Here is a 15,323-nt window from a genome sequence, read left to right as displayed (position 1 = left end):
AGGGCAGGAGGTGGTCACGTGGCCCGTCCAAGCTCGCACACGACCTGTCCCGCGCCCAGCCATGTTCCGTGATCCAAAATGGCACTCGAGAGCTGTGGAATTCGTGGAGGAGACGCTTCGAAAGTGAACTTCAGTAGCACTATTTTAACATATTCTGTGGAGATAAATGAATATTGTCTTGTTGCAGAAAAATTGTATGCCTAAGCAATAAGCTGTATAAGCTGTATCTTTTTAAAAGCTGTAGGTAAATAGGATTATTTTTAGGGACTTAGGGGTTTCGTATACACAGTGAAGTGTTACATTAAGCCGCTTCACTCTTATGGTTAGAACTGAAGCGTTATGCTTTTTCTCACAGGGAATGACAATACAATAACAATACGAATAAAACCAGACGTTTCGCACAACAAAGTGCCTTCGTCAGTGGCAAGAAATAAGTCACTATAATAGGTTTAGGTGTTATCTCTCGATAAAATCGATGAAGTAGTTATCTTTATTTTTTCGGATATATTTTCAGCAGTTTTTAAAGGGACCCTCCCACCTTCAAAAAAGTTTATGAATTGGCATGAAAGTGATGTCGCTCGGTTCAGAAAGAGCGAAATCGAATATCTACCAAATTTCACCGAAAAATATTCACCGGTTTTCAAGATATTAGACTTTTACTTTTGTTTACTTTTATTGGGATCTCCGCTGTTTCTAGCGACTTTATTTTAGAAGTGCGGCGTTTGCGGCAGATGTTGCGCGCAAATAGCATATACCACCGCGTGCTACAAAACGTTTTAGTCAAACATTAAAAAATCGTTAGATATTTGCGCTGACGTCACACATTCAGAGGGGTATTCCTAAGCATTAGCCCCTCTGAATCAAAATGCTGCAATTTTGAAATTCAATATTTCCGATTTAAGGCATTTCTCGATGTTGTGAGTGCCGAAACCGGTAATTGTGAGCCAGGGACCTCATTTTGGCTATCTCAACTCAAATCTAATGTTAAGGTGGGAGGGTCCCTTTAAGCACATCATGGAAGCATATAAACATTTGTGTATTTTATCGGCAACCCGGCTGGCCAGACCGAGACGGTGCCGCATATATTATTAATCGATGTTAAACCTACACGTATTTTTCTCCACTGACGAAGGCACGTTGTTGTCCGAAAGGTCTGATTTATTCGCATTGTTATTGTATTGTCATTGTCCGTGAGAAAAACATACTCAAGTGGCCTGGTCTCAGTTCATGTAGAAATTGTCGCTCATTCATCAACACAGATAAAATGAATAGGCATTAACCCTCACCACACATACCTACAAATAGAGTTAAGTAGACCCTGCCCTCTGTTTTTCACCAATACCTAAATCGCGTAAAAGCTAAGGATTGCGACGATTCTTTGGTGCCCTGGAGATAATCAATTTTACAGCTTCCCGGAAGAGTAAATAGCCCTTATTATTTTTGCACCTTCCCCGAGAATTTGAAATCCCTGAACCAAATTACCTTTGACCTGTGATTAGTTTTTCTCAAGATCATGTCAGGCCAGAAGAGCGATTGAATGTCAGTCAGCGCACATCTTCTGTGTGTTTCCAGTCTTTTCGTGATTAGGGACGTGACAACATGTGAAATATAATATTTAATGTTTGTCTCAAGATTGTAGTGGGTGCCAAGGTCAAGTGAAACTCAGATTAAGGTCGTTTACTTGAAATGATCTCGGTTAACTTCCTTCAACTTACACCTTTTTACTGTGGTTTTTAGGTAATGTTGGACGTTGTTTTGAAATTTAGCATCCATTTTAGCATTTGAAAACTAGGTATAGTTTGGTATCAGTGTGCCTATGCAACATGTTGCAAGGCTGTTAGTGCTGGTTAACATTCTATGGATAGCCAGCAGAACGCCTACGGCCTAATGGATGATCTGGCGTGACCCGTCCTACCCGAAATGCTTTGATACATCGTCTTTGAACAAAGCAAGTGCAAATTCGAAGTCAGGAGCAAGCCAAGTCTCAGCAAACTTCACTTGGAGAAATTCTAGCAGGACCCAATTTTCCGTGCTTTTGGGTTACCTATTAAGTATTAACCTGATCTGGGAGGTCGACCTAGGATCTCAACATTGACCAGGACATAAAGATAACTGGCTTTCTCTCGTCAGCGATGACCAGGACCCTAAAATCATTGGATTTCTCTCGTCACGAGCAGCACGCTCTTTTTTCTTTTTTCAGCGAAGCTCTGGCCCTTTTATCAAGGGCCGAACAGCTGAATGTTTCTACGCCCCTCCGCTACATGTTAGACGCTGAAAATGCCTAGATTGGTGAGGTTTAAAGGTAGTGTGCCACCTTTGAAAGATTTCCCGTTTTATTTTTCCTAGGATAAGAAGCTTCTGTTTTTACCTAATATCGCAAAAAAAAAATCAAAAATGGGCCTGAAATAGTGCCTTTTTCGCCTAAAAGTTTATCGGTTTTTAGATATGTATAACAACTGTAGTGGGCTCACCTGCAAACAGGCGTCGGGCAACAATCGCGAATGCGGCGCACTTGTGACAATAAGCAAAGGTCATTATAGTGTTACGACCATACGACGTACGGGAATGAGTTATCAGCTGTCTAATCGTAGACAACACAATGTCGAGCCTTAAACTGTAAGCCTGTATTGGTATTGTTTCTTAAATTTGGCTGTCGAACATTAATTTGTGGTTTGAAATATGATTTTATGTAAAATAATTGATATGAAACAGCCGTCTCTTAAGTTATGACCCCATTACACCACACGCAAGTGGCAGAAATGACAATGATCAGCTGACGCATTTTTCTTGGCCGAAGTCAGAGCGCGCGGCCCGACTTGGGCCCGACGCACCACGCGTATTTGGAAATTCCGACCTCGACGAGCATCAGAAGCCACCTAACAGGCGTGTTCGAAACCGCAGGAGATGATGATGAACGGGTTTATCGAAACTTGATTGGATGAGCCTATCGGTAATAGCGATTTTAGTGTGTGCATTTATTGTTCATAGTGGTGTGAAATGTGGTTGGGGTACGACCGACAACCCGTCGGGGCGAATTTCGCACTGGGGTACTCAAAATTTGAAGAATTTAAGACGTTTCCATAAGTTTTGAAGGTATGGATAAGTTCTAAAAATCCGGTTCTCCTTATCCGGGTCATTAACTCCATATGGTCCAGGAAAGCTGGCACACTACCTTTAAATGTCGATTGTTTTTTAAGTGCCGAAACACTTTAAGTTACTTCGATAGCAGTTTTTAGGACCAACGAGCTCGAAAACAACAACTTCTTGAATAATGTAAGCATCATATAAAATGAATCATCGTGAGAGAAGCGGCTCAAGATTGAGGAGCTATGAGACACTAAGTAAAAAACGGCATAGATTAGAAACAGCACTTAACTTGCACTGCCGTTTTTAAACCTTCCCGTTGCAGACTGGTAGATCAAATTTTAGGATTGATTTCATCTGACGCTCAAATGATGTGGAGCTTTTCATTCGTTCATTCATGCGACCATCCATTCATAAAAGAACTAAATCAAAGTTGAGAGCCCAAATACGTAACACAATTGAGGGCATTTTAGGCCATCACATCACAGTATTTGAGTATTTGTCAACAATTGTTGTTGTTGGGGGAGGGGGGACTGGGGAGGGTGGTTGCTGGCTCATAAACTGTTTAAAAAAAAAACGAAACGATCATCCGCGAATGAACTATTGAGCTCGAACCAAGCTGACGAATCGATTTATAGGTATGCAACATGACTCACGATGCCACTTTTTGACTTCTTGTGTCGGTATAAATTCCATCATCTGGATAGCACGTCAACATTCTATTTGACATTTTGCAATAAACGTATACTATTTGGCGCGATTAGCCTCAGAAATGTTCTGAAACTAAAACCGTTTCTTTGCAATTAACTTTGCCCACGTGATCCCAGCTTATGCACGACAAAAATAAAATACTGCTTCAGGATCACTGGCCTGAATTCCAATACTTAAGGTTTACTTAAAACCGGTGTGGCTGAGGCACTATTCGCTACATCTCGTGACGGCCACCATTGTGTTGCATCTTTTCGGTAAGCTATAACTTAATAAGGGAAGGATTGTGAGTGTGTTGAAAACAGCCCTCCCCCCCTATCCTTCTTCTGGAAACATAAGTATTCGAAAGATCAGGCGGCAATGGTTTATCCACCTCGTCTGCCGCCGCGCTGCGAGGCCTCGAATCATTCAGTATGTGGCTTCCTGAGCGGTCCTCCCCGGAGGCAAGGTGAAAGGTCATGGCCTGTATCAGAAATTTATACGTTCCTGCATATGTTTTACAGTTCTTCCAAGACCTTGGACACCGTTTTATTATCTCGAAAAAGCGTTGCACTTTCTTGTTAATCAATACATTTAAAGAAAACTTTATCACAATCTCATACTGCGGCAATTGTAGTTCTGCTTACGGTTGCCTCTTTATGATACGGGCCACCACCAGCTCCACTGCGCTGGACCTCTAGCGTTCTACCCCTCCCCGCTACGGACCGGCCCTCGGGCTAGGTGTGTTAGTACTGAGCGCAAACGTGTAGTAGTCACGTGACTTTCATTCACGTAGCGGGAGCGGGAGCTAGTGGCGATACCAAGGACGGGCTCTGGGGAGGCAACCGGCACAGAAAAATAGCACGATTGTAGTTTTTGAAGAATATCTGTTGCGGTAAGAGGAATTATGCAAAACATTCGTCCTAGAAGCAAACATGTGTTATTCCTCTATACTTTGCGCTACATTTCTTTTCTCCAATGGCCAGCACTTAGCAAATAATAACACAATTCTAAATTGGTAATATATGTGTACAGTAGCAACTGCGGGTCCCTGTACGCCGCAGCCCGCGTCTCCGGTCGGCGACTGACCCGCGCCGGGCCACCTGATCCCCGGCCGCCGCCCGCTGGGCGCCGTCTGCACCGCATAGCGCGTCTCGGCGCGTCCCCGTGCGAGCCCCGACACTACCGATAAGAACGCTCCAACCTATTTTTACTTTTCTTTAAAAAGTATATTGGAAATATGAACTTATTTATATACCTAAAGTTGGCGTACTGTGCCTGCTGGTGGCGGGGGGGGGGGGGGGGGGCAGTTCCGATAAGGAGACGTAGGGCGGAGGCGAAGATGAAGGAGAGGGACAGTAACTGGTGGCCACAATGCGCTATACTTGTCACCTCTCTTTGGACGTCACAGCTCCGAGGTCCTAAAAAATTGTGTTTTTAGCAATGGTATCTCGATAACTTAATTGACCTATACATTTCAATGAAAATAGGTCACCTTAATTGTATGCAGACCGTACCTTTCGATGAAAATTGGGCACCTTAATTGTATGCAGTCCGTGAATATTAACAGGTTGTTGTCTGTTAACCCTCGCGGGCCCGGGGGGGGCGTTTTTCGCCCCCCCCCCTGGCGAATATTTGCGATAGCTCCCGAACGCTTAGGGATAGGAAAGCGAAACTTTCAGTACCTTTTCTCCCATCAATTTGACATCTTCTGAAGTAAAAATTTTTGACCTAGCCCCCTTGATGACGTCACAAGGTCGATTTTTCTAGACCCCTGCAAGGCAAACTTCGGCGTCACAGACGCGAACTTCAAATAGCTGCTAAAAATAGAGTTTTAGAGATAAAGACAAATTACGAGCACGGTTGTGTAGCGTTTGACCTAGAGAAAAATAGAAAAATAGTTTTAGTGACCTGAGGTCAGAGGTCAGGTCAACGACCCCGAAATGTGGTTTTAGTTTTTCGCAAATAACTTCGACAAAAATGGTCCTAGAGCTACGGCAGTGGTACCATCGCATTCGCCGTGTCAAGCCGCGTCGAATGATATATATTTTGTTTGGAAAAGGTCAAATTTTATGTTGACCTCGTGTGACCTCAAATGACCTTTGGTTGACCTTGACACATGAAAGGTCGTTTATGATGGATTTGTACTCGCTGATCACGAATCTCGCATCCATTTTCCTCTAAGCCTTCATTTAGAGCTTCCGGATGGCAAAATTGTCTTATTTATTATTACTAACTTGAATTAGTGAAATAGCCTCTAGCAAGGATACTCTTCTGTGACCTTGACCTTTGGGCAGCCTTGTATCGTAAGATGAACCACAAATAGGGAACTGATAAGCCTCCAAACATTTCAAAACGTCTTGGAAGTTAGCAAGCAAGATGTACGAAAAAGTGCAAAGTTTGAGGTCAATTTTGAGCGTGACCTTGACCTTGACCTTTGATTTGGAGCACATATTCGGAATCCTCAGATTCTCTTCTTTCGTTTGATACCCAATTTTGCCGGTTTGATGCATCCTGCCATCCTCTAGAAGGCTTACTTTGAGATCACTACACCTGTGCCGGTTTTTGCCTTTGACCTTGACCTCTGACCTTGAAAATTGACGTCAAAAATTTTAGGTGCTTTAGAATCGTCTGGTAAGGACCTTTCGTTTGGTATCGCTTTTGTTTCCGTAGCTCCCTTATTTACGGAGTTAGACAGGGGGGGGGGGCGAAAAACGCCCCCCCGGGCTGCGGTGGTTGGGATTACCCCCCGGGCCCGGCCGGGTTAATGCTCATATGAGCGTTCCTTTCAAGGCAGGACAATCCGACAATCACACAATTGCCTCTCGTTCCAACAGCCAACTTCCACCTATCTAAAAGAAACGACGCGCTTTACTATTGTACCAATTGTATGTACCATACAATACGCTTGAACTATAATGAAAGTGTGAAATCGCTTATAGAACCCGTGACGGAATCAATTGATGAGAAACGTCTCCCTACACAATATAGGAAATTTGAACAAGCGAACCTTTCGTATCGATAACATTCCGGGTTACTATATTTGTTGAAATAATTCCAGTAAACTGTGCCTGGTACAGCCAGTCGTCTCGAAGGATCATGTAACGCTGCCTCAAATGCCTCATGACAACCTTACGATGCGAGCGAGCTCCCACCCAGCACGTAAGTGTCAACGGATGTGTGTCAGATTTCAGCCAAGCATGCCCGTGTGACCAGCTGAGTCGCGGTTGCGGCCTGCGGGCCATGGGAATCCCCATCAGTCGCGCAATGGAGGCAGTCTCGCTTCAATGTCCAATGATGCAGGTTATATTGTGCAGCATCCTGCTTAATTGTGTACAGCTGTTTGTAAATGTTATCTCATGTATGTAATGACTGATGATCCAGGTGTCATTGACTTTGTCTCTTTGACTTGTCCTTTTGAGTTTTTGGCTTTTGGCTTTTTTTCCTTTGGATTTTTCGTAATTTGACTTTATGTCCTGTTGACTTTTCGTCTTTTGACCTTTGTCCTCTTCACTTTTTGTCCTTTTTTACTTTTTGTCCCTTTGATTTTTGTCCTTTTGACTTTTTGGACTTTGACTATATGTCTTTTTGACTTTTTGACCTTTTGACTTTTTATTTTGACTTCATGCCCGGTTGACTTGTTGTTTTCTTACTTTTTGTCCTTTTGACTTTCTGTCCTTTTGGTTTTTTGGATTTTGACTTTATGTCCTGTTCACTTTTTGTCTTTCGACTTTTGTCCTTTTTACTTTTTGGCAATTTGACTTTTTGCCGTTTTTACTTTTTGTCTTTTGACTTTATGTCCATTTGACTTTTTGTCTTTTGACTTCTATGCTAGTTGACTTTTTGTTCATTGACTCTTTGACAATTTCACTTTTTATCTCTCGACGTTTTATCCTTTTTGACTTTTTGCCTTTTGACTTTCCTCTTTGTTGACCTTTTACCTGTTGACTTTTAAGATTTTTGACTTCTTGCTTTTGACGTAATGTCTGTTGACTAATCATCCTTTTACCTTTTATCATTTGACTTTTTGTCCGGAACCCAACGTGGGCACGGGGACGACCATCGCCTCTCACTGAGCGCCCTCATATTGGTCGGACTGTTCCGCTGGTTTTACCGAGCATCGCGTGATCACGGTAGGTCAGGCAGCCGACGGTATGGATCCCGGTATGGGCTGAGAATTTCGGGAGCTGGACAGTTATGAGCCGGCCAAGTATGAGCCTGCCTCAGGCATCATGGAGCGTCAATTCCAACTTCCACGCCTAGAAACCTGATTCGATCCCATCCATGATGGTCATGCAATTGAGGGAAGTGCGGCGCCGGGGATCGCCAGAAACGTTTGTCTGTACGGCACATACCACAAGACAAGCGACATCATACTTCATACGTTCAGTGTCACTGCGTTTGAGGTTATGCAGGTACGGGATAGTGACCAATAGATACAAACGGACTTGCGAAAGTCAAACAAATGCTCTTCATGGTGAGAAACGAGAGGGAACCAAACACACTCGGCTTCATGCGGTGCATGAACCAGCTCAAGTGGGCAGATAAGCAAGCCGTTTGTATAGTCCCGAGTGAAATATTTTATCAACGCCTGCAAACGTTGACTTTGAGTCATTGGTAAATTTGTGAATGTTTCTGTCGCCCAAGATGTTTAATGACAGATATTTGAGAGACAGATGATAAGAACCTACAATACCCGCGATGTTCGGTTGGTATGACACACGGATTTCAGTCACAGCGCAAAGACAGTGCGACCAAGAGGACAGCATTACAAGATCAACATCTGAGGAGATTACCAAGGCCGCAACACGGCGGCCGAATGCAGATAAGCCGACGGCAACACTGCTGCATGGCTCACCTTGAGAGTAGACTCGGCTCCAGTGGTAGGGATTGATGCAATCATGGCAGTCACCACTGGCGCCGCGACAGACGAACAACCGTCGCAGCCGGCTCTGGCAGTCCACCTCTGGCCAGCGGAAGTAGCGACAGAACAGCACAACAGGCGTGGCACTCTTCGACCTGAGAACGTACTCGTTTTTCGGCACGGTCACACACGAGCCCAGGGCGTCACCCCGGCTCTCAATCACTTCACACAGCATCTTCAGCGCGTCGAGTTCCAGCGTATTGAGCACGCTCCTGACCAGTGTCCGCTCGGCCGCCTCGCCATTGGCGCTGGCCGGGCTCCTGTCGGCCTCGGCGCCGGCACCGCTGTCCGGTCGCACTGTGTCCGTCGCGTCGCCGTCGGCATCGCACACGCGCCACCTCAGGAGCCGCTCGATGCGCTTTTGCTTATGAATCGGAAGCATGAATTTCCTCCACATCAGCGCGACACATAGTGCCGGGTCAGCGGAGACGGGATGTCGCGCGCGCACACCACACGGTCAGCCGGCGCCGGCGGCTCGCTCGCGTCTGTTGTGGCCGCCGCGCGAGGCCCGCTCGCTGCCCGGCGCGTGGAGCGGCGCCGTGTTGCTGGGCCGGCGCGCGGGGGGCTCGGGCGCGCCGGCGCCGTCCGCCCGTGAGCGGCCGCGGCCGGCCGGCGCCAGCACTCAAAACAATAGCCGACCATCAATAACGTCAGCTAATGACCGCCATCGGCCGGGATAAGTACACCGGCGGCGGCGTCTGCGACTGGCGCCCGATGACGCCGGTCAGGTCGGGTCGCAGTCGCCCCGGGCGCGCGCCGGTGTCAGGTGCGCCCGGAGGATTTCGTTTGCAGCTGGCTCGCAGTATCGGTTTACGGCAGCCACATTCCGGCGGCAAGAGGTTGCCGCTCGAGAAGACAGTGAAACAAACATGCGGTTGGATGCAACTGTGTTTTGCCTTCGAGTGTGATTGAGATTTGAGCAGTTGGAATGAGCTTATATAACAAGCAACATACATGGCTTACTTCGTAAATCAAAGCGGCGTTCAAAAAGGCGTCATAATTTTAAAGAATAAAAAGACTTTTGTAGTGACAGGTCAAGGCCATGTCACCAAGAGTCATTGACTTCAAAGTTTACAGATCGAACTTGGAAAAAAGAGTTCATAATTCGTTGTCTTTTTGTGCTAAAACATCCCGGAAAGCATAAATATAAATTATATATTTTTTTGCTAGAATTTCCTCAGATGCCATATTTTTTAGACATTGCAACGGTTTCGCCTTCAGAGGACAAAAGCCGTCAAAATGGATTGAAAACTTTTTCCAGTAAAAGTTTTATCACATGCTCCAACATTTTTAGCTATCCGTATCGCGTTTCACCCGTCAAGGCGAGCTTGAGATGCCAATACTTTCTGATTTCTCAAGGTTTTCTTGAATATTTGACACTGGGTCATAGTTATGACGTACCTAATCAGAAAAGGTAATTTAGCTTAAAGGTAGTGTGCCACCTTTGAAAGATTTCCCATTTTATTTTTCCTAGGATAAGAAGCTTCTGTTTTTACCTAATATCGCAAAAAAATCAAAAATGGGCCTGGAATAGTGCATTTTTCGCCTAAAAGTTTATCGGTTTTTAGATATGTATAACAACTGTAGTGGGCTCACCTGCAAACAGGCGTCGGCAACAATCGCGAATGCGGCGCACATGTGACAATAAGCAAAGGTCATTATAGTGTTACGACCATACGACGTACGGGAATGAGTTATCAGCTGTCTAATCGTAGACAACACAATGTCGAGCCTTAAACTGTAAGCCTGTATTGGTATTGTTTCTTTTATTTGGCTGTCGAACATTATTTATGGTTTGAAATATGATTTTATGTAAAATAATTGATATGAAAAAGCCGTCTCATAAGTTATGACCCCATTTCACCACACGCAAGTGGCAGAAATGACAATGATCAGCTGACGCATTTTTCTTGGCCGAAGTCAGAGCGCGCGGCCCGACGCACCACCACCGCACCACAAAGTATGAGCAGAAGCCGCGCCCAAAGCCAGGGCCCCGGTAACGTGAGGTAGCCGAGTCGGGGCAGCGTGCGCTGACCCAAGCCGGGGCCGCAGCTTTGGGCGCGGTCTACCGCATCCCCGCGGGCAGCCCCGGGCTATCACATGACACCGGGAGGACGCGCGGCTCCGGCTTGGGTCAGCGCACGCTGCCCTGACTCGGCTACCTCACGTTACCGGGGCCCTGGCTTTGGGCGCGGTCTACCGCACCACCTAACAGGCGTGTTCGAAACCGCAGGAGCTGATGATAAACGGGTTTATCGAAACTTGATTGGATGAGCATATCGGTAATAGCGATTTCAGTGTGTGCATTTATTGTTCATAATGGTGTGAAATGTGGTTGGGGTACGACCGACAACCCGTCGGGGCGAATTTCGCACTGGGGTACTCAAAATTTGAATAATTTAAGACGTTTCCATGAGTTTTGAAGGTATGGATAAGCATAGGCGTAGGAACAGGGGGGGCCAGGTGGGCAAGTGCCCACCCACTTTTCGAGGTGGGGGGGCCAACCATGTGTTCTGGCCCACCCACTTTTTACTCGAGGCCCCTCGTCTCGATTTGAGAGGACGTCGTCACCTTCCAGAATAAACAAACTCGGTAAAAATAAGTTCCACGAATCCCCACGCACGGACTCCAAGGGGCCGTGATGGATTCAACGAGGCCCTCTGTTCATCTTGTCAGTCGAAGCCCCTGAGACTGATGGCCTGAGAGGCCCTAGTGGATCTGAGGAGGCCCTAATATACACACTGGTCTGGGGAGGCCCCTGACACTGGCGGTCTGGGAGGCCCCTCTATCCACACTAGTCAGACGTCTGAGACTGGTGGTCTGGGAGGCCCCTCCATCCACACTAGTCAGAATAGGCCCCTGACACTGGCGATCTAGCCGAGGCCCCCTACCCTCACTAGTCAGAGGAGGCCCCTCTATCCTCAATAGTCAGAAGAGGCCCCTGAGACTGATGGTCTAAGAGGCCTATCCATCTACACTGTAGTCAGAGGAGGCCCCTGAGACTGATGACCTGAGAGGCCCTTATAATCACACCAGGCAGAAGAGGCCCATGAGACTGATGGACTGAGAGGCCCTTCTATTCATACTGGCCACAGGAGACCCCCAAAACTTTCGGTCTGGGAGGTCCTCAATCCGGCACCAGTCAGAAGAGTCCCCCATGAGACTGATGGCCTGGGAAGCCCTTATATTCACACTAGGCAGAGGAGGCCCCTGAGATTGATGGTATGAGAGGCCCTCATATTCACACCAGTCAGAAGAGGCCCCCGAGGCTGATGGCTGTGAGGCCCTTCTGTTCATATAACTGGCCACTGGAGGCCCCTGAAACCGGTGGTCTGGGAGGGCCCTCTATCCAAACTAGTCAGAAGAGGCTCCTGAGACCGATGGTGTGAGAGGCTCTTATATTCATACTGGCTACAAGAGGCCCCTGAGACTGATAGTCAGAGAGGTCCACTCCTAATGAATCTGAGGGGGGCCTTCTATCCACATTTACACTTTTCTAGGGAGGCCCCCGAGACTGATGGTCTGAGAGGCCCTTTTATTTATACTGTCCACAGGAGCCCCCTGATATAAATGGTCTGAGAGGCTCTTTTATTTATACTAACCAGAAAAGGCCCCTAGGTAGGATTGATGGTCTAACAGGCCCTTCTATCTATACTAGCCAGAGGAGGCCCATGAGACTGATTGTCTGAGAGGCCCTTCTATTCAAACTAGGCAGATGAGGCCCCTGAGAATGATAGTCCGAAGAGCCATGCGGCGGCAACTGGCCGTGGCCATATTTCGGCCCGGTGGGGCCCCACAGAGCTCATGAGAGCACCTCATGGGCTCCTAAGTAGACACGCTTATCCCCATAAGGGTGCCACGCCGGCTTCTGAAGGCTCCTTGCAGGCATCTAAGGGCCCTTTCCGGCCTCTAACGGCTCCACCCGCCTGTGATGGCTCCACACCAGTGTTTATGAGCGTCACACAGCGGCGCCTTTGAGGGTCATACTAGTGTCTCTTAGGGCCCTATATCGGTGGCTCTGGGGTCCCCACACCGGCGCCTCTGTGGGCCACCACACCTGCGCATCTCAAGGCTCTATAGGTACATCTGAAGGACCCACACCGACACCTCGGAGGGCCCCATACCAGTATCTCGGAGCTCTGAAGGCCCCACACCGGTGACTCTGAGGACTCACCGGCTCCTGAGAGCACCATGTTGATGTCTAACGGCTCCACAAGGCCACTGAAGGCACCACACAAGTTCTCACTGAGCTCTAATGTCCATGTACCGGTCTCTGAGGGATTTAAGCCAGCGCATTCATAGCTCCACACCAGCAATTGTAAGGGCTTCACACTGAAGTATCTGAGGGTTCCACACCGGTGTCTCTAAGGGCCACATACCGGCATCTCTGAGGGCCCCATACCGGCGTCTCCGAGGGTCCACATCTGGCGGGCACCCATCAGCGACTGAAGGTCCCACACTGTCGACTCCGAGAGCCCCATCTGCGTCTGGGAGCAACATGCCGTCTCTAAGAACCACAGCGGCTCCTCCGTACGAAAGATGGGCGTCTGCATGCCAAAGGGGAGCGGTTCTGAGACAGTAGGGCACCTACGTGCAATATCTAGAGGGGCGCCTATGAAGCCCATAGGGGCACCTCAATGCGCAAGAGGGGCGCCTCTGAGGCCTACATAATATATGGGCGTCCACATGCAATAGAGGTCTGCATTGATCAATGCCATGGGGGTGCATTCATAAGAAACATGGGCGCCGGCATGGCAAAGAGAGGCGCCTTCAAGTGTCCATAAAAGAGAGACGCCTATGATAAGCGCACATTGTATGCGACAACGGGGCGACTGTGGGACATATAGGATGTCTCTGATGACTATACATAGGGCGCTTATATGCCAAAGAGGGCGCCTATGAAGCTAATGGGGGCACCTGGGAAACGAGGAAGACATTTGTGTAAGGGTTTTCAGGGGTCATGCGCCGTTTGCGGCAAATAGATTCTAAAAAAAAAATCGGATGGGGAATAAGTTTTAAAAATGGTGCGGACTTTCCGCACTGTTCGCTTAAGCGGTTACGCCCCTGGGTACATCTGCCCGAGCCCCGATCTCAGAAGCTAGATTTGGAGGTCATACTTGAAAGCAGCCAGCAGGACGAGGCAAAAGTTGGAGGCCCCTGAAAATAGGAGGCCCCTGAAAAAGGAGGCCCCTTGACAGGGTGGCCCACCCACTTTTCATGACGTTCCTACGCCCGTGTGGATAAGTTCTAAAAATCCGGTTCTCCTTATCTGGGCCATTAACTCCATACGGTCCAGGAAAGCTGGCACACTACCTTTAACCCGGCCGGGCCCGCGGGGTAGTCCCAACCACCGCAACCGGGGGGGGGGGCGTCCCCCCATCTAACTCCGTGAATAAGGGAGCTAAGAAAACAAAGGCGGTACCCAGGTACCAAAGCAAACAAAGATCATTGCAGAGCCGGGAGGATGGTCCTCGAGACATTGGTCTGGGCAGGCATCCTAGGGACTCCCAACACTCTCTGCACCTAGCTACGAGTGTGCTCCATCGGGAGCAGCCCACATGAAATAAAGTTGCCTGTCCCAGTGGCGGCGGAACACCTTCAAATAACCCGCGCCCCGTTACGGGGGCCGAAACGGCCCCCTATCCTTTTCCGTCAATATCTCTTAAACGGCTACAGATATCACCACATACTTTCAGGAGCCCTCTGGGCATCAATTTTACACATTGTGACCAAAACTTGTTCCAGAGGCTATGATAGGTTGGCCACAAATGACGTCAGAATGACGTCATGTTCTGCCATTTTCGACCGAAAAAAGAGCTTCGCGAGAAGAGCTGTCAGGACTACATCTTTGAAGATACAGAAAAATGATCAAGCCATAAAAAGTGTAAAATTAACAGGGCCACAAAACTACTGTCTCAGATTTTTGAAATTTTTGAATTTTGACCCCAAAAATCAAAATAGTAATGTTTTAGATATATTAGCCAAAAAATCCAAAAAGTTTTTTTTGAGTTTCGAAAAACACGGAATATGTATGATAGTACCTACCGCCTTCTATCTACATACCAAATTTCAGATCGATATCTCTTTTTTTAGCCAAGTTATAGTGAAAAAAAAACTTCAAAAATAATAACGTCAAGTTTTCTTACTCAATTTTTGGCAATTCTAGACCACGTAGGGTAAAACAAAGACCACCATTAGACTCCCCGTGATGAGCTGTATCAAATCAATACCCATTTTAGGTATGCAAAAATATCAACTTTGAAATTTGACCTAATTTGACCTGACCTTGACCTGACCTTCACCAGAACGTAACCTAAGCTGGCCCCAAGGGCTGCATATGACCCACATAATCGCATTTGTCATGTAAACTGGACCTTAAAACATGCATCACACGACACTTTCATCGTGACCCCCAGTGACATGACCTCTGTGACCTGACCTGGTATCAGTGACCTCAGATAGCAAAGTATGTGTTTGACGAACAATGTACCATCGATGGTTTTCAATAAATTACCAATTTACTCGATTTCACAACATATTTCTTGAAATGCCTGTGAACAGTGAAAATCCTACCTTTGACCTGACCTGTGACGTCATCGGTTTGACCTAGGTCAATGAAATTTGGTCA

General features: G+C 47.2%; 1 protein-coding gene across 1 annotated transcript in view; it reads right to left on the bottom strand.

Moving 5' to 3' along the window:
• The window catches only part of LOC122371655 (mothers against decapentaplegic homolog 6-like), a 28,847-nt gene extending 19,626 nt beyond the window's left edge, over window positions 1–9,221 (bottom strand). Inside the window, exon 1 of the mRNA XM_043348118.1 lies at window positions 8,630–9,221. Coding sequence (XP_043204053.1) covers window positions 8,630–9,092 — 463 coding nt within the window. The 5' untranslated portion in view covers window positions 9,093–9,221. The remainder of the gene's footprint in view (window positions 1–8,629) is intronic.
• Window positions 9,222–15,323: the final 6,102 nt, after the last annotated feature.

Source organism: Amphibalanus amphitrite, unplaced genomic scaffold, assembly GCF_019059575.1.
Source record: "Amphibalanus amphitrite isolate SeventyFive unplaced genomic scaffold, NRLGWU_Aamphi_draft 001267F_arrow, whole genome shotgun sequence".
Classification (NCBI taxonomy): domain Eukaryota; kingdom Metazoa; phylum Arthropoda; class Thecostraca; order Balanomorpha; family Balanidae; genus Amphibalanus; species Amphibalanus amphitrite.
This window is presented reverse-complemented; position numbering and strand designations above follow the sequence as displayed.